Source organism: Lethenteron reissneri, chromosome 31, assembly GCF_015708825.2.
Source record: "Lethenteron reissneri isolate LAM-NWPU_2019-01 chromosome 31, ASM1570882v1, whole genome shotgun sequence".
In the NCBI taxonomy this organism is placed as follows: domain Eukaryota; kingdom Metazoa; phylum Chordata; class Hyperoartia; order Petromyzontiformes; family Petromyzontidae; genus Lethenteron; species Lethenteron reissneri.
This window is the reverse complement of record NC_083809.1, coordinates 817,035-835,824: the sequence shown is the minus strand read 5'-3', so window position 1 is coordinate 835,824 and position 18,790 is coordinate 817,035. Positions and strand designations below refer to the sequence as shown.

Sequence of the window (18,790 nt, the reverse complement as noted above, 5' to 3'; positions counted from 1 at the left end):
TGCCACCACCCGACACAGCCATCTATTATGGGTTGCCACGTAAACAGATCATGCCAATTCGTCACTCGTACAGCACACACGCAATCGAACCAAAACCCTCTATTATGGATTATTTTAATTGGAAACCCAGTGATTTGTAAAGTATACAGGGTAGTGCGAAGAACAAGTATGAATACACTTGGTAAATTAAAAGTTGGAGGAACAATATTTAAACGCACGGCATACGTAGAGGTACTGCACATCCAATGAATGATTGAAGGCAAACCGTGATCAAAATACAATAGAATCAAACAGAGGCAGGGTGTACTTTTTAACTTTATTAGAAAACTAATAAAAAATCACTAAAGTGCCTAAAGAGGAACGTTTTCAATCACTGCAAATTGTCTGCTGACACATGGACAACATTAAATTTCAGAGCAAGTCGAACACATACATCAGAGAAAAACAAATGAGATATATTGGCCGTTTGGAAAGTGGGCTTGGGCAGGACACATCCTAAGAGGGATGACGTCATGTAGGCAAGACAGATGATAATGGCAGGCAAAGACCCAGCCAAGAGGAAAACTAGCAGAGATGCAGCGATGAGATTAGCTGAAGTCGGAACAAGATTATTTTCACGAGACTGGCCAATAGCAATGATGTTCAGAAGCCTTCATCCAGCGGTGGATGGATCATGGCTGTTGATGACCGCGTGCCCCACGTGGGAGCTCGTGTCACGTTTTAGGGGCAGTGTCTAAACGCCAGCTGTATGAGTAAAGTCACTTCCAAACGCAAAACAATTTTATTATGCATTTTATGCATTAAGGTTCCAACATTGTATTTGGTTACAAGGCAACCTGAGTAAGTAAGACACCAAGATAAAAACCTCCAAAATATTTAAAATGCAAGGAAAAAAACCCCAATTCACACCTGACTTGCTGTCCATGCCAGTTGCCTTGGCAGTTGTAAAACCTCAAAAAAGCATGTTTGCTATCAGACCTCACTGCAAATTCTGCACCGTCAAACTCTTCCATTGGAAAGTTGTTTCAGCCAGCCTGTGGTGGGATATCGCTGCCGGGGCCTGAGCGACTTCCACTTTGGTTTGTACAGCAGCAGCAGCAGGGCAACCGGCCAGTCGGCTGACAATTTCCAGGCGTAAAAATGAATCGAAAGTAAAATATTCAGTACAGAGTACTGTACGAGCTTCATCACCCACCCACACTGACCAGCTTGGTGAGGTATGGTCCAATTACCCCCATGACTGGACACACAGAGTAGGGCGGGTCCAATCATCCAGCAGTGGACTGACAAAGAGCTGGAAATTACTATTGAAGTGCAAGCTTGATTTTCAAAGTAATTACAAGACATTTGTCATCACAATCAGCCATTATCAATCCACTGCTGGATGAAGGCCTCTCCAAAGAGTTGCCAACTTCTAGTTTTGAGATGTAACACTCCCCCCCTAGCACCTGAGCTGAGTTAATTGCTCCATCTCCTCAGTGGACATCCAGACACCTCCGATTAGCACGGTGCAAAATCACTTTTAAAGTCACCCAGACAAAACAAGTTACTACTGGTAAATTAGGCATAGATAAAACACATTAGATGATGTCAAAACCAAAACTTCTGATAAGCAGTGCTGTATTACTATGAAATATGCAATTTGTGATCTTTATGAACCCTTTTCCACACAAATATCACGTGACAATAATGTAGAACAAAAATCAGAGGGACTGCACATACCCCCTCACTGCAATCACATGCCTTCAGGTTTGTGTCTCATGCTTTTTTCCAAGCTGTGAAGTGATTAACGACACAGATAATGTTGAACAAAGTGTGGTTCAGGTGGAATGTTGTTTAAACGTAGTAGAGTTTGTACGTCTTACATCAATTGATGTATCCATCATTGCTTTTTAAAAGCCAACCTCCAATTAGCAATGTTTGGCTACGTGCGGTATGAAAGAAGTTCAACATACAACCAGGTGCTTATCACCTGCCCTTAATGGTCAAAGCCAAGTTAAAGACAATTTTCCAAAAGGACAAAAATAGTTGGCAGGCTTAGTGCACACGAAATTTAACAACCCAATAACATCGATCCGTCACCACAGGCCTTGTTCCGTGTTCACCCAACGACTCTCGCGATGCCCCCCCCCCCCTCTCTCCCCTCTACACGTCAAACGGCAAGAGCTCGAACGCGAGCACGCACTCCACCAACCACCCAGACGGGACGGTCCACACTTTGCCGAGCCGCGACACTCCGCTGCGGCCGCCCAGCCACGCGCCGTCATACACCACGTAGTGCGTGCAGAACTCCTGGTCCGAGTGGCGGCGCGCGTGGTAGGCGGCGCGGCGCACGCTCTGCGTCACGTCGCTGTCGGGCTTCGGCTGCCGCGACAGCATGTGCCCGCCACCCACGCGCACCATCTCTGCCAAGTCGGAGCGGCAGGGCTCGTCGAAGGGGCCACCCAGGAAGAAGTGGCAACCGTCGAAGAGGCCTGGAAGCTGCGCCCACGCAAAAGATCAGCAGCGCAGCATTCGGATTTGTTTTTCTCTATTTGTTGCGGTTATTTCATCTCCAGGTGTTCATGAAAAAAAATATGCTGCTGCGATTGTAATTGTAAGCACGCTGGAATTGTAATCCAGATGTCGTCGGTTTGATCTCCAGGCGCAGAAATTAAATGGATACACCCAGAGTTGGTCAATCGGTAGATAATGTGTGGTGGGGAAAAGCGTGGAAAATTCTCACCTCTTCTCAGACATCTTGCCAGTGCAGAGTAGGCCAAATACCCTCTCGAGGGATTCTATAGAGCTCCATCTTGTGGAGTCCCCTGTGCCAGCAGTGTCATGAGCAAGGAATTGTAGGGCTGTACCTCTAGCTTTTACCTATATGTTCATTAAAAAAGGAGACTTATGGTTTCAGTGGTCTTTTTACTGGATATAAAGTTAATCTATATATTTATACTAAGTCTAACCAAATCTCAAGGATATTATTAATCAGGATCCAGCATTAGGATTATTTGCCCGATTTCCATTTTCAGCAGTATTATGCGTGTGGTTAGAAACTGACACTTTGAGCATCTTACACACCGTAAGGTCTGCAGAGATTCAGCAGAGGTTCAGGAACACATTTACTGTATGGTCATTCTAGTAGGCCAGCAGTTTAGGCGAAGTGTGCGTGATCCACCATCCTTTGTCTCCAATCCAAAGTGCTGGATTGCAGGCGTGCGCCACCACGCCCGACAATGACAGGCCAAAGTACAACAGGCCATTTGCAAGTCACTACGAATACCCAGATATAACAAAAACACAGACAGACCCAATCAATGTATAACCCATTGGCATGTAATGCCTTGAAACACATGCTCATGTTTAAGATATTTAAGGATGCGGCATCATAGAAAACCCCCACAATCCCTTGCGACGTCACGACAGACCATTTTGGCCATTGTCATGTTCACCGAATTAGTTCAAATGCAGGTCCAAGGTTGATTATTGCACGGCAGGATCATGGGAGGTGGAAGATGCTTGGGAAGGCCTTCATCTAGAAGTGGATTGACCACGGCTGATGATGATGATGATCACCTGCTGAAGTTTGTTGAGTCTCCCTCTCTCCGGACCACGACACGGCAGGGAGCCGTCACGTCCCCTCACTTCGAAGTCCTGCTCTGGCACGCGTTCATGCCTCGCCAGACAGGCTTGCACCCCTGAAACAAACAAACGATGACAAGGAATCCTTTGATTTAAATTTACTTAATTCAATGTATATTTATACAGGATACAAAAAAATGTGCCATCTCAAATGTGATCGTTTGTCCGCCTTAAGCAATTATGCATAGTGCTCGATAGTAAAAAATGCGCATTTAAGCGGCACAAACTGTTAAATGCAAAATGTGACCTAAAAAATTATGTATTAAGAACAGAACGATTAAAAAAGATTTTGAAACTAACTTATGTTTGTCTTTTAAACCTACAGGGATCATCCCATGACAAACAATGGAGCCCACAAATGTCCCCTGCACACAGAGCTAGACAATATCCTGCGGTGACCTTCCCTTTAAGACTCTGGACACACAAACTGTGCATTTCTGCTTGGCTCCTCCACACAAGAGTGCCGCAGCGTGCAAACTCCCTGATCAACGAGCAGCAGTCGGTGAACCAAGCTTTGCCCCTGGCTTCAGAGCAAACGCGCTCAGTTTGTACAGCGAGCAACTGGAGAGGCGTGCAGGTGATGCTTACACTGGAAGCCGATAATCCAGCAGCCGTTGAGGATGGCCAAGAAGCATTTCATGGTGCGGGGAATTTGCATTGTGGAGTCGACGATGACGTGAGTTGCTGTTGACAGGGAAAGGACAAAGGTTTACAGTTCTACACAAATAAGAATGAAGGTACATTCAAACTGTTTTATGTATACAGCCCGAAGATATATGGTATTAAATATTTTCCACAAAAAATCTGACCGTGAATTAAATTGTGTTGTAATGAATCGTTGGACCATTGGGTGCATCAGATGTAATTACTACAAATGTGCAAAAGCTTGCCGAGTTTTCTTATAATTTGACGTAGGTGGTACAAAAAGTTTGAGCCGAATACAGAAGTAAAATCAGAGACGACCAATGTCGCAGCTACTTATAGTCCACATAAGTAAACCCAAACAACTTGGGAACAACATTCTGGACTGCTTTGTTCATAATTTACATGTCATCTATTGCAGGTAAACAATGATAAATGCTAAATGTCAAATACATCTATTATCTTGCTGTCATAAAATTTATGACGCTAGAGAACATGAAACAAAGGAAATTGTTACGAATGCCGACTAAAAATACGAGCTCCAGCATGCTGGCACGTGACACTACGAGGGAGCGTCTGATAACTCCACATGACTATCTTGGTCTGATGAAGGCAAACTAGGCCAGCTTTAGGGATCAATTTATTGCCAGTGATGAGACCCGGATTTACCATTATGACTCCAAAGTCCAAATGGCAGTCGATGCAATGGAAAAATCCAACTTCTCCAATACGCAAGAACTCCAAGTCAGCACACAATGCAGACAAGATCACTTGCACCTAATTTTGGTATGCTAAAGGTGCAGTTCATATTGACTTTGAGGAGATGATCAAAGGTCGCTATGATACAGACATGCTTCACCGACCACATGAATTGATCAAAGAAAAGTTCCACGGAAAGATGAGAACCACACTGTGGTTTCTGAATGGCAGTGTCACAGTACACACTGCGAGAGTTAAAGAGGCCGCTTCAAGGAAACTGGAGAATACGCATCCTGGCTATTCCTCCAGACCTGGCTCCCAGTGACTCATGTAACTTTCCCGAATTGTAGGAGCATCTGCATGGAAGGGTTTTTCGAGGATGGCTAGCTGTAGAAAGCTGTGCATGGGAACCTGAGGGGGCTGGGAGAAACGTTACTCCTAGAGGGAATCAAAAAAGAAAGATGCTGGAAATGTTGCATATTTATCGTTGACCGAGATGAGAACCTTAACAGGTCATACTTTTGAACCTAATTCAAACGTGGGTGGGAGCCCAGGAATCAAAGCCAAGCTCTGATTGGTGCTGGCACAATACTCGAACATTCCTTTACAGCCCGGGAGGCACCCAACCTCCTCTGCTAACAACAGGAATTCTCAAGACTGCGGACTGTAGTGAGAGATAGCGCACCACAGTTGTTGAACGTGGAGACGACTCGTCCTCCCAGTGTTGTGGCAACTCTCTTCAGGGACTCCTTCTGATGCTCGGTCAGTCTGCTGTCCAGCAAAACCATGGGGCCAATGGGACCAGTCGGAAGCTGAAACAGGTCAACCACAAACACATTAACATTTTTATCCTGGTTACACTATTTGGATATATGCTATCAGCGAACATCTGATTGGAATGCATACATTGGAGACGTTCAATGTCGCTGGCATTTGCATGCTCATTTTAGACACGGTCAACTGAGAGAAGGCTTGTGCCAAGTAAGATAACAATTCACTCTGTTGGTACAGCATGTAATCCATTTGACTGGGACTGCAGGACAGCATGCTGTGTTACTGCTCGCACCCACACACATATTACACACCCACTCATACCAACACACACATACACCTTTAAAGTAAAATGAACTGCCTTACATTCAGAATTGGCATGAGCTGGGCAGTGGTTACAATCTCAAAATTCCATCTCGTGTTGGGCTTTGTGGTACACTTCAGCAGCCCACACAATCTATTCAAATCGTAGGCGTAAAAATAAAAACTGGGTGTGTCTCTCCCATGTCCTTTTCAAGGCTAAGATAGGGAAGATGGGCCCACATGGCCGGGTTTCAGAACCTGCCTGGTTACTTATTGCACGTAACCTTGTGGAGTCATGAGCAATAAAAAAGAACTATAAAATACCCGAGCTGCCACTAGGGCTACACTTTATGTGCTTACACTTTACATCCACAACTGTAATGCCATCAGGCTCGCTAAGACGATAGAGGAAGGCTTCTTAGCCGATTCGATAATTGAGAAGAAAGTTTAAATGCTGCCGATTAAATGTTTATGGAATTGATGCTGCCCCCCAGGTTACACTGCTGTGGTTCAGCGAGGGCAAGCCAAGAAAGAGGGGCGAGGACCCGTAGTGAGGTTTGGACAAACTTCTGTGAAACAAGAGTTTGGGTGGTCTTTCAGCCACATTGACCAATATCAGCATCTTGCACTGCAGCTGTCAAGGCACATGATTGAGTGGTCATGAAGCAACTACTAAATAGCAGTATCGTTACAATATACATATATACATACAGGAAAACCTCACCGAGTGTCAAGATTCTTTTCAGGAGGGTCCTCCAATGGAATGATCGGATAATTTGATTATAATTAGCTTTTTGTGTGGAAGGAAACCCGAGTAGCCAGAGAAACCACATGCATACAAGATAACACACTAAGGTATGTACAGGTAGGTTGACAATCTAATTTGTTGTACTGTACTATTTTAGCCCCCTTACAGTTTGGAAGTTTTACAAATCCATGCGATACACCAACCTTTACCTCCAGTTCTGGGTTACATTGCGTGCGTCCCCACGCCCGACTCAAGTTTGATTTTACTGATTTTCGCAGGCCATACACACTCAAATAATGACAAGTATCTTCAGAACTATTTATAGATGGTTGACATTCCAACTAAGTAATAGTCTGGGAAGATACCTCGTCTCATGTGCCAGATTTCCAACAACAACAAAATCGCAATTTTTCTCCAACTCCCAAGTTATCTTTCTGGTTAAGTTTGCAAATTATGAATTGGAAAACTGATGCATATCCTTTGTAATATACCTGAAATGTAAATGGGGGTTATGTAACGTCTATGAACAAAGTTAGGTGACGTGGAAACACTCGCATTCAATATGATCAGGAGACGCAAGCGAGATACTTTAAAGACCCAAATAATATGACTAAACTTTGTTCAAAACATTCAATAATACTGATTGTTTTATTAACTGAAACTGTATCCACATTTGTATTTTATTAAAATGCAGTACAAACAAGAATGGCTACCATACCCCTTGGTAGCATTACAATGTTTGACATCCGTGCCATTAAATACTAAACATAAACTAGAAATGTGTCCGGCCAGGTGGCTGGAAGGAATACATTTGTGTAGATTCCAAACAGGCTGCACTTTCAAATATTGAATTTGTCATATCATATAACGCGTATCCTCGAATCGTTTAAACTCTGAAGTCATTACCTGAGGGGCTAGGCAATTATTCAGGATGGGCTATATCTTCTTCGTTTTTCATGCTCAAAGCCACATGAAAAAACGATATTCATAAACGGCATAATATAGAAAACATCCTTTCAAAATAAATACAGTAGTATATGACAATCATTAATTTTTTTATAACACACCAATTTAACTTAAAAAGGACATTCAGAGGCGTGGAAGAATATATTCAGGAAAAAGTCAGAGTCTGACAGAAGGACAACACTGACAGTGAGAGAGGCGGATGTGCACAGTGAGCGGAGGAAGTGAATCCCAGACTGGAGCCAGGAGAGAGAACCCGGCGTTCTCCTTGTCTGGATACAGGGCCGGGCTCAGCAAAAACGCCACCAAGGTAATTGTGCTCCAGTATGAGACGCTGCTGGGAGGAACGATGGCCGATGGTTGAGGCTAACGACGGAGTGGCAGCCCAAGGAGCGAACAAGTGAGAAATAGGCCCACGTGAAAACGGACTGTTATGCCACAAGGTCACAAGCGATGGAAACAGCTTGGGTAGGCCTTCGCCACGCATAGATTGTAACAGGTGATAGATTTGTAGTTGAAAAATAAAAACCTTCATTCCAGCTATTATGTTTCTGTAAAAATGACTGTGAACCACTTGAGCACATAAAACAAGGCCATTCAATTGTCAACGATCAAACTCATGGTTGATTCCCAAAGCCAGTGAGGTGGCATGTAATATTTTCTGTGTCGATGCATAAAAATACAAGCTGTTAGACGTAGTGAGGGATAATTTGCAGACAAATTATTTTAAACTCTAATTATCCACAAGCTTCAACTACATAACATGTCCTTGTACTAAGACTTGTGTTATCACTTGGAACTATGGTACTGCCGGCGATATGGTGTACACTCACCCTCTTACCAGCTGCTTGGAACGGCAGTATTCATTCAACTTTTCTATTTTGTCGAAATAAAACACACTGGTTCTACAGTAGCCATTTGCTTCAGGCTAATTGCGCTCCACTTGCCGTGTTCAAAATATGTGATTCTCCCATAAGCAGTTGCCTTACTCCTAAACGCAACAGGCTATTCATGGGTGGCTTGAGAAATTTGATGGAAAATATTTTCCCATAGGTTTATGCATCAATCCACACCACATGACATCAATGCATTGTTTATTTCTCAAAGCAGCACGTATCATCTTTCCACTGTCTCATCTTGTCTACAGTGGTAATGGGCGGCTTTATCAGGTGTAACACGGCACTATTTCACGATCTTTTCACAGTGTTCACCACAAACGTGCGTGCACACAGACATGTAAATGTTGTTAATAATGGGAGGGACACTGCTGGACAAAACTAAATGCAGCAACACGACCCCTTAAATGCAATGTTTAAATCATAACTTTCCAATAAAATCCTTGGCTATGCCAAATTCGGTGCAACTTTAGTGCTATTTTACTACAGTACCAATCAATTCCAAACGTCGTGTTAAAGCAGCCTGCCTGACATTTTCGACAACCGGAACCAGTTGTTCTGGTCTACCAATCCTCAACTGCAACTCCCTTTCAGATTAAAGTCAGGCAGCTTGTTGTGCCGCGGTAAATATAAGCACACCCCCTCTGCCGGTCTCCTCTGGTACTGTGGTTTTATGACTGCTGCACTACAGTACCTGAATATTCTTACGGATGCTTAGCAATTGATATCTGTAATTATACTAAATATGTATGAATTACAGAGATGCATGCTTGGAATTACACTGAGAGACAGAATATGGAACATACGGATGAGGGAACAGAGCTTGGGATCATAAGGAATGCAGACGAGAAATAGTGGCCGATGGAAAGAATGCATCCAAGTGGATGACCATCATGGAGATGGAGCAATGAGCTCAGCTCATGCGCAGGAGTGAGATGGATAGCAATAGCCCTGGACCATGATGGATGTCAATGGCGTGGGGAAGGCATTTCATCAAGCAGTGGATAGACAATGGCTGACGATGATTATAAATGATCACAACAGCAGTCAGCATTGAGCCATTCCGGACAAGCTTCTGTACGCTACAGTGCTAGCTGCCCTCCACCTGTGGGGAGAGATGAGGCATCGGGAGGCTGTGTGGTGAGGGTACGTACGCTCGCGGGCAGACTGAAGGGCAGCGTGCTGGGCTCGAACGGCTGGCTGGTGAACACCGTGCGCATCTCCTCACTCTTGGCATAGTCCAGCGGTTGCAAGCCCAGCATGTTCCTGCACAGGATTAAATCCATTTTGCATTGAACAAAAAATAACGTGAAAGCCCAGACATGAGGAGTCAGTAGGTAAATAAATATTTTGTGGTGCTAATCTTGTTGTGAAAACGTTTTTTGTTCATGCTTTTTTTAATGAAATTTCTTAACTTGTTAATTATTATTTTTTATTTTGCTTGGCAGGAGGGTTTTCCTTTACTTGGTATGTATGTGTGTGTTGGCCCTCTTTCGCGCCATATGTAGCCAACCGCGTATATGGAATTTGGTCCTTATGTAAAATGTATGTACAGCGTTGTAGGATGCTGTTGGCATGAATGGCGATATTTATAATGAAAGTAGTATTATTGCTGTCATCTCCTTGCATTTAGAGTATTTGCTTGGTTTCAATAAATGTGCACATGATAAGCTAGATTGCTGGGCTAGAATTTGTGGTCAGGTTGCTTCTGAAAAAAAGAGCTACATAGCTCAGTGGGCCTTAGTGGTAAAATAAAAATAGCTAGTTAATTAGTGTCTGGACTCGATCATTGCGCGTCATGTCAACGGTACATCTCCGCTTCAGCAGTGGGAAAACAACCCGGCACAGGACTGGCTCGGCACAGCTTGGGTTGGTTCAGTGGAAAAAAAGAGGTAGTAAGGGTTGTGCTGTGCGTGCTCGCTCACAGCGCGTGCTGGTCGGCCCCGCGACCCACGAGCAGGCCAGCCACGTGCGTGTGCCCGTTGGAGACGGCGTCGTGCAGCGGGGAGTCGTTCTCGTAGCCCGGAGCATTGATGAACGCGCCATGGTCCAGCAGCAGCTCCACCACCCGCACGTGTCCGTGGTTGCACGCCTCGTGCTGTGCGGGCGGCACGGGAGGGCGCGCGTGTGCACAGAATAAAGCAATTATGAAACGAAACAAATGCATCCACAAGCGTGATTAAAATAAACCACTTGGAGGGGATGACGCCATGTATGTAGGTTCAAACATTTGAATTTTTGTTGATATATATAGCCAGTTGGGTAGAGGATGACACAGTGCTACAGTACAATTTATAGTTTCAGAAGTAAATATGACACAGTATCATAAGAGATACCTTTAACCTCATTGGTAAACAGCACCACACATTAATTTTAATGTGGCTTAAATATTAGACAATGGAGAAGGTTTACATAAACTTGCGATAATTTTATCCTCTACTTACCAGAGGGGTCCATCCAGCATTGTCCTTGATGTTTGGATCTGCACCATTCTTTAGAAGGTGTTCAACTCCATCAATATCACCCTGCACACAAGACACATTAGTGGACCGCAATGCAACAGATTGAAACGAGGGCCTGGCAACGGGGGCTTGACAACATTGCAGTGTAATTTACTGCACTGGCTTCTTTCATTTTGCTTGTGAAGTTTCCCACGATTTCAGATCTGCTCACCAACCATGACAGCAAAATTTAATATCAGCACTTAAAATACTTTAACACAAAAATGCTCCCGTGAACTCAAAATTATCTGGGCCAATGGAGGGAAGGGATAGCATGGCTAAAACAAAAACAAACAATGCCAAACATGTTAACTCGGGTGTAAAAACGCACATTATCTACAAAATAGATAATGTGCGTTTTTGGGTGAAGGTGTAATGTGTCGTTTGTGTTGTTTCGTAAAGTAATTGACACGAGTTAGCAAGCAGCTAATAATAGCACCAGCATGTGTAAAAGGCACAAATTAGCGTGGAATTGCAGATTTGATATTTCTTGGTCTTTATTTTGCAATACCAGTTAATCCACAACCTGGATATAATCTGCTCATGTTAAGTAACAAAAAACAAGTGCTTGAAATTGAATGACGTGGCTTCTATGTGTAAAGTTAGTAACTAACATTTGTTCATTTTATAGGAAATAAAGGGTAAAGTATTATTTAAGTCATGGCACCTTGATGGCAGCGACGTGCAGCGGTGTCTCGCCCTTTCGGTTCTTCTTCAGGATTTCCGAGGTCCCGGGAGAGCCAGCCACACTCCCCCCGGCCTTCCGCCTCCCGCCAACGCCAGGGGGCGACTTTTGCAAAATGCTTCCATTCCAGCCACTCTTTGCTTTCTGTAGCAGAAAATAAATAAGTGCCTACACTGGTACACAGCAACCCCTGGACCTTGAGGGATTAATGGCATTTTGGTCAACGTACCTCACTTTACATATATAAGTACGAGTTAAATTCCATGAAATGAAATACAAAAATAAACTTACTTTATATTTTCTAATAGTGATGTATAGTCAGTGACGGAGTGCTGATCAGCAGTGAGAATGAGACAGGTGTTAATGTACGATGTAAAAAATGTAGCATTTAAGGAACATCAAATTATGTATCTAAATGCAATGAGTTTAACCGTTGTATCTGTCAACTGTGCGCCTAACAGCCACACCTTGGAAGGACTTGCACCGCTCGGCTCCTCCAAGGCCCGCTTGCTCGTCGCTCCCAAGGCAGAGTCAGTTGTCGTCTTCTCTGACTCAGAGTTTCCGCCTGATGGGTTGCTCTCGACCGACTCTCCTGACATCGTTGGGCTCCACAATGACTGGAAAATTGTGCTTCCAGCGGCCACGGCACTGGTAGCGTCCGGGGATGGAGTGGCACTCGCGCTTACAGCACTACATGTCACATTACTGCTATCGATTAGAAACACTTGCTCGGGGCCAAACGAGATGAGGCGGTTGTCAGCCGGATCTTTTTGTGAAACTTCTATCTTACTGGCAACATCTGTGCTCTCGCTTGTATTCTTCTTCCGCTTTTTGCCAAAACCCCATGACTTGTTAATAGCCGATAGCCTCTTCCGTATCGTTTTTAGTTTCCTGGGCTGTGGTGGATGAATCGGTGTCTGATCAGGAGACGACTGGGAGGATTGGAAGTCATACACCGATGCGTAACTTCCATCTGCAGCACTGGTCTTGGCATTCTCCTTGTCCTCAAGTGGCTGAGTGGGCTTTTTGATGCGGCAACGCACCTGCCTACTGCGGGGACTGAACTGCATGCTGACCACATTGGCTTTTTTGGTCAGTTCCGGCGTTTTTATAATTTCAGGTGATGGCTTGACATCTTTCTCTCCTGTGTACAAAACACAAGCGTCACATATGACTAATCCACAGTGATTCACTCCCATTCTCTGAAGGATGAGATTGCATACATCTCTTCCCCTTAGTAAACTCAATTTACTCAAATTCTTACAGTTAACATTCTGATTCAAATATCTGTATTTTACATTCAATTGCTGCTGGGTCAATGTTGTTAAATGTATTTGTTCAATGTACTCAACAGAATTCTTTGATTAAAAAGACTATGGAATAAAATAAAATATTTTAGGCAAAAGAGTACACATACAGCCCTTTGTCAACCAATGATGGATAGGTGCCTCTCCACACCGTGCAGGTCTTGGGATAATTTGATCGCGCTTCACCACACTGGTCAGTCCGGGTTGGTGAAGGCAGCGAGCGCAAGATTAATTTAGTTCAGTACAACAAATGTTTCTACCCTGCCCTCTACCTCCCAGCAAAATAACCCCACTGTATCTCCATGTAAATGGGTATATATGCATGTTTCACTCACGTGGCCCTGGTTGCTGTAGGGAGAGTGAACACGCTTTGTCAGAGGGTGGAGTGTCGGTTGCCAGGAGCTCACGCAGCTGCCGGCACAGGGTCACCATGCCGGCAAGCTGCCGATTTGCCTGCAGATCTCTGACCCAGGACGGCGCCTGACAGATGGGGCAGCTGTTGCCGACATGATCGCTCACGCAACCCCTGAGGAATTCGTTCATGAACACAGGAAGGGACATGGCTTTAAGCGACTGCACAGGTGCATTTTTATTCCATTAAATTTTTCATGTTTTCCAACATTCACATGTACATCATGACGCAAATGATCCAAGATAACACATTCAATGTGGGGAGTGGCTGTGCCGTGAACATAGTAACCCGAGTTTGAGTTGTGGCATTCATCCATTGTCTCCACTGCCGCAACAGGCAATGGAAATGAATCGGCGACCTCTGGATTGCAAGTGTAGCGTGCAAACCTGGGAATCAAACTTATGAACTGGATACGGTTCAATTAGATAAAAATGGCCTTTAAAATTTCGAATTCGGTTCATTATTTTCAAAAACCAGGTGGAACAAGCTCACATCTGGATATGAAATTCGAAAAAAAGAGCTCCTGTGTAGCTTATAGTTCATGCGACCATGTAGGCTACAGTTTAGTTGAAAAATAAGAATAGGTTTTACCCTTTCTGGCAACAAAACAGGTGTTAAGATGTTCAAACACCAATTAAATGTTGAACATCTCAACACCTGTTTCAGTGCCAGAAAGTGTAAACCCCAATTCATATTTTCATCATTTGGATACTGGCAAAAAGGTCCCATAGATAAACTTGAGGCCTGTGTTTTGATCACGTTTGTTGCAACTTGCAAGAAGCGATTAGATGGAGACACAAATGGAGACGCAAAGACAAACTGTAAAATGTAACTGTAAAATAGTTACAGTTAAATAATAAGAATAATTACATGTATATCGTGCTTTTCATAAAGGATCTCAAAGCGCTGTACAGGACGCAGCAGCAGACACTCGGCATACATTTTATATTATAAATATTTTTTTAATGTTAATTTTATAGAATTAACTGCTGTCTTTCTTACATGTTAATCAATAAAATAATCATGAAAGAATGAGGAATTCTGTGCAGTGTGTATTGCTGTTTTATTGGTCGTCGTGTTTGTTTAATTGCAAGCACTAAAGCACAGTACAAAAATAATACAAACATGGTCAGCAATAACATACAACAATACACATTGCTCAGCATCCTTCATATATACTTGACGGACTATTTCAATGTTTGTGTAGTCGCCTCTACTTATCGCTAGTTAACAACTCACGTTTCCAAATTGCAATTTTGTGCATCTTGACTTTATGTTTATATCACCAACTCTCCGTGTAACCCTCTCACCCTCAACCCTTGCTTCGACGACGTGCAGATTCGTTTACAGCCGTAGTAAGTAGCTGTGCATAAGACGTTTCACCTCGTGACTGAGGGATAATGGTCAAGGTGGCCTCGAGTGTCACTGGTTTGGAGTGGTGCTTCCCAAACTTGTTTGGCCTGTGGACTGCTCAGCCGATCCCAAAATTTCCACGGACCACCCAGTCCCCCACCGCTAGTGTTAAAACGCATTCACTGATCACTATAAATTTCAGTAGTACCAAATAATGCATATTACTGGAACATAAAACTATTTTTTAAATGCAGCCATAATTTTTTCTGGGGGAAGCGGGGGGTGATTAAGATGGGTTATGGTAGGGTTATTATTGGAGTAGTTTACCCAACTTCATTTTTTTTATTTAAAATCAAAAGTAAAAAATGAATGAATGTCTGAAACAAAAGGTAAACGTAATTATTTCCGAATCAACTTGCGTTTGCATCACAACCCAAGGACCACGTGGAGGACCGTCGCGGACCGTTCACTGGTGGTACTGGAGAACCACTGCACTAGAGATTGCAGACTTTTTTTTACTTATTACCAGGATGAGAAGAAAAGATAGAGGGGTCCAGTTTTTGCTCCAAAAATTAAGCGGTAAAAACCAGTTTGGTTCAATGCATTGGTGTGAACCATTACACCACAGAAGCTCCTTTATTTCGGAGTTGAAAAGGTAAAAATGTTATGTTGTTGATCGACATTTCTTAATGTGCTGCAAATTGTTAACTGTTTTTTCCCAATTTTTTCACGTGGTGACCGGTTAATGCAAAACAAGATTCTCCTTTATCAGTAATTAAGTTATACAAGTCACGAGATAGTCGTTTAACATACAAATAATTGGGTAAAGATCAACTTATAAATGACTGGCTTTGAGAACATTATACTTCATAATCATAATGAATGTTTTTGGGTTAGATCGCGTTATATATAAATGTGTCGTAACACTCCACCACCCAACACGGCCAATCAGCAAAAAAGTTTCACGTTGACAAAAGACAAATAGTTCACTACTTTAGCCCACCGGTGTGTTGAAGCGTGAAACCACAGCATTTTAATTTTTTTAGTATGACGTTTCGCTGGTAATTGCATCCAGCATCATCGGGCAATTCGCCAGCCTACGTGTTAAACTAACATAACCTTTACATCATAAGAGTAACAATACATCCCAACACGGAATCAAATAATGACAGCCAAAACAATGTTACCATATCACGTTTTAACAATGACATGGAAGAAATACAAGGTGGAAGCGAGCATAGGCATTGCTCTTTGCTTGGGTTCAATCGGAGGCACAAAAGTAGTGCCAATGAAGCCGTGTAAGAAATCAATGAAACTCACCGGCAGAAAACGTGTTCACAGCCTCCCAAGCTGCACGGCTCACACAGCGTGTCTCCACTGGCAAGCCACAAGGCAGACGGGCGACACGACATAAGTTAAAGCATGAATCCGTAGGAAATGCATGCTCTTTAATGCAACCAAATTTGCACGAAGATAACATAAAGAGCTGCACAAAAATAAGCCTTGATGCTTAGTTGGAGATTATTTTGGATCACATTTTCCCTGTTTCATCATGAAATATTCGCCAGAGTGGCCGTTAAGTACGGTACTTAATTTACGCCTGCAATCCAACGCTTTGCAAACTAAATTTGGGAATTGGGGATTCATGAGATTCCCAACTCTGTTAAGTTGAGCTGCAAGGTGGACAGGAGACGGGACAGCCAGGAGGGGGGTCTCGGATTTCTGTCATGCAAAACAATCCTTAAAAAGGAATTGGTAAAATGTTCGTAATGAATTCCAGTCCTGTAAAATGCCAAATATTAGCCTTATTTAGCAGCATACAAGAACACATTCAACTGTTAAACAACGCAATAACACATTAAGTTTTAAATAGCAATGTTTGTAAAGATAGTGACAGCGTCCAAAGTTGACATGTCACGCTTCTAGTTGTGCAAGTGACGTACTCTGGTGTTGAAGGCATTGGTGATAAGATACGGAAAATTGCTTTAAAAACCCCTTACTTTAAACATAACTTAGTGGTAAAATGTTAAGCTCCATTGACAATGCAAACGTCACTACGCTACCGTTATTGCGTATACCATCAATGTACAGTTCAATTAATGCAATTCAAAACCCATTAATCGTAAGTTGGGTGTAATTTGTATTATCATTGATATATCCATAAAGGCCTCAATGAGTCAGAGACGTTTTCAGGAGTCTTGCATTGGGATGTTTGACAAAATGCATTCTGATTAATAGACATCAACATAAACCACGAGCAGGTGCGATGAATGCGTGTCGCAAGTTACAGCAATAGCAGCGATACCTACGATATCGATACTCTCAATGTGCTGAGGTATGTTATACGAGTACATGTACCGTACAGCTCTTATGTCACTCCACTGCTGGATGGCGGCCTCCCTCCACCGTGCTGGCCAGAGGTTATTAGACCACACGGTGGTCAGTGGGGATGGGAATGACGAAAGTTGGGTAGCCCAGTGGGCTTTAATCGTGGAGTCAAAAATTAATACAAATGTAATTTGCGTTTCATAGACATCGCACTAACTTCTAAAGTGGGCTTAAGCGGTAAAACGTCAGCGTACTGCGGTTTGAGTTATGCATACTTAAACACAACAGTCGTATTCCACTATTTACAACAATACTTTTCGCAATAGGCTTGTGAGCATTTGTGCTAATTACAGTATTGAGGTTTGCTACACAGCGATTGTGTTGTAGTGAGAGACGGGTCAGGCCTACACCGACGTGGAGTCTACGGCTTAGCCGGAAAGGGGCGACCAAACACCGCGGGAGAACTAGGCGAGAAGGCACGCCGCGATTCCTCCCCGCCCTAAAACAACTCGCCATTTGGACGCCTCGGTCAAAATTCGAATGAATACTGAACATCTCAGCGACCTCACCAGAGTGCGCATCCCAAGAGCTTCTCGAGGTGAGCGAGCGCGCCCGCCGTGGCTCCCCAGGAGAGGGTCGTTGACTCCATCATCGTCGCGGTTTCTCAAAATGTGAGATTCGCGCCAAAATCCCGCCGAATGACGTCACCCCATAGTGTTGCATGACGTCATTCTACACATGCGCAGTGACGTCATATCGTCTGCACACGTTCCGCAGCAGAGGAATTGACTTTGACCTCTGAGCAAATACACTGGTACACAATTTTAGTTCCTGGGTAGTAAGTGTTATTTCCGAATTGCTTATGCCTAAAAAGCATAGAAATTGACTATTATTCCCCAAAAACTTTGCTTTTGTGACCAGAACAGTGATATTTTGAAATATACCTATTTTCAATGAGAAAACGGGCGAATTTGTGTATTTTCGTTCACATAAAGTCAGAAAAACAACAACATATGAATCAAAATTAACATGTATTTATACTAAAGTGATAACAAAAATTACTACAAAAGATTTAGAACCGAGTAGTTTTTCGACATTTACGATTATACTGTAAATCACTTTCAAGAATCAGCCCCCAAATGTAGTCTCCCATCATGTTCTTATTATACTGTCCTTGGTAGCGGCATTCAAAGTCCAGTCTATCCTGGTGGAAGCGCTCGCCTTGCTCCTCCGAGTACACTCCCATGTTCTCCTTGAATATATCAAGATGAGCATCAAGGATATGGACTTTGACGGACATTCTACAGCCCATTGTGCCGTAGTTCTTCACCAGAGTTTCAACCAGCTCCACATAGTTTTCGACCTTGTGATTGCCCAGGAAGCCACGAACCACTGCGACAAAGCTGTTCCAAGCCGCTTTCTGCTTACTAGTAAGCTTTTTAGAAAATTAATCGCACTCCAGGATCTTCTTTATCTGTGGTCCGACGAAAACACCGTCATTGACCTTTGCCTCCGACAGCTTAGAGAAGAAGTCTTGAAGTTACTTGAAGGCTGC

General features: G+C 43.3%; 1 protein-coding gene across 4 annotated transcripts; it reads right to left on the bottom strand.

The window, feature by feature from the left end:
- Positions 1 to 344: 344 nt before the first annotated feature.
- On the bottom strand, positions 345 to 17,946 carry BARD1 (BRCA1 associated RING domain 1). 4 transcript variants are annotated; one of them, XR_009755970.1, is made up of 13 exons: positions 17,805 to 17,946; positions 16,228 to 16,284; positions 13,478 to 13,668; positions 12,303 to 12,979; positions 11,818 to 11,979; positions 11,094 to 11,174; positions 10,575 to 10,747; positions 9,804 to 9,915; positions 5,654 to 5,780; positions 4,216 to 4,311; positions 3,562 to 3,683; positions 2,726 to 2,807; positions 2,361 to 2,481 (listed from the first exon to the last, which is right to left on the bottom strand). XR_009755970.1 is itself a non-coding variant. In XM_061563214.1 (12 exons), the coding sequence occupies exons 1-12, from the start codon at positions 17,885 to 17,887 to the stop codon at positions 2,146 to 2,148; spliced, it is 2,217 nt and encodes a 738-aa protein (XP_061419198.1). In that variant the 5' UTR covers positions 17,888 to 17,946; the 3' UTR covers positions 345 to 2,145. The 4 variants fall into 4 exon arrangements, 2 of the variants coding, with proteins under 2 accessions (XP_061419198.1, XP_061419199.1); XM_061563214.1 differs by lacking the exon at positions 2,726 to 2,807 and having other exon boundaries at positions 345 to 2,481; XM_061563215.1 differs by having other exon boundaries at positions 2,320 to 2,807.
- Positions 17,947 to 18,790: the final 844 nt, after the last annotated feature.

What these genes read in the sequence shown, in the direction of transcription:
- BARD1 (XM_061563214.1), bottom strand. Translation starts at nt 17,887, where the DNA reads ATGATGGAGTCAACGACCCTCTCCTGGGGAGCCACGGCGGGCGCGCTC. An exon ending in ATGCTGGATGGACCCCTCTG is followed by an intron (nt 10,748 to 11,093) that starts GTAAGTAGAGGA and finishes CCGCCCGCACAG; the next exon opens with CACGAGGCGTGCAACCACGG. An exon ending in CTCCACGTTCAACAACTGTG is followed by an intron (nt 4,312 to 5,653) that starts GTGCGCTATCTC and finishes CCCTGTCAACAG; the next exon opens with CAACTCACGTCATCGTCGAC.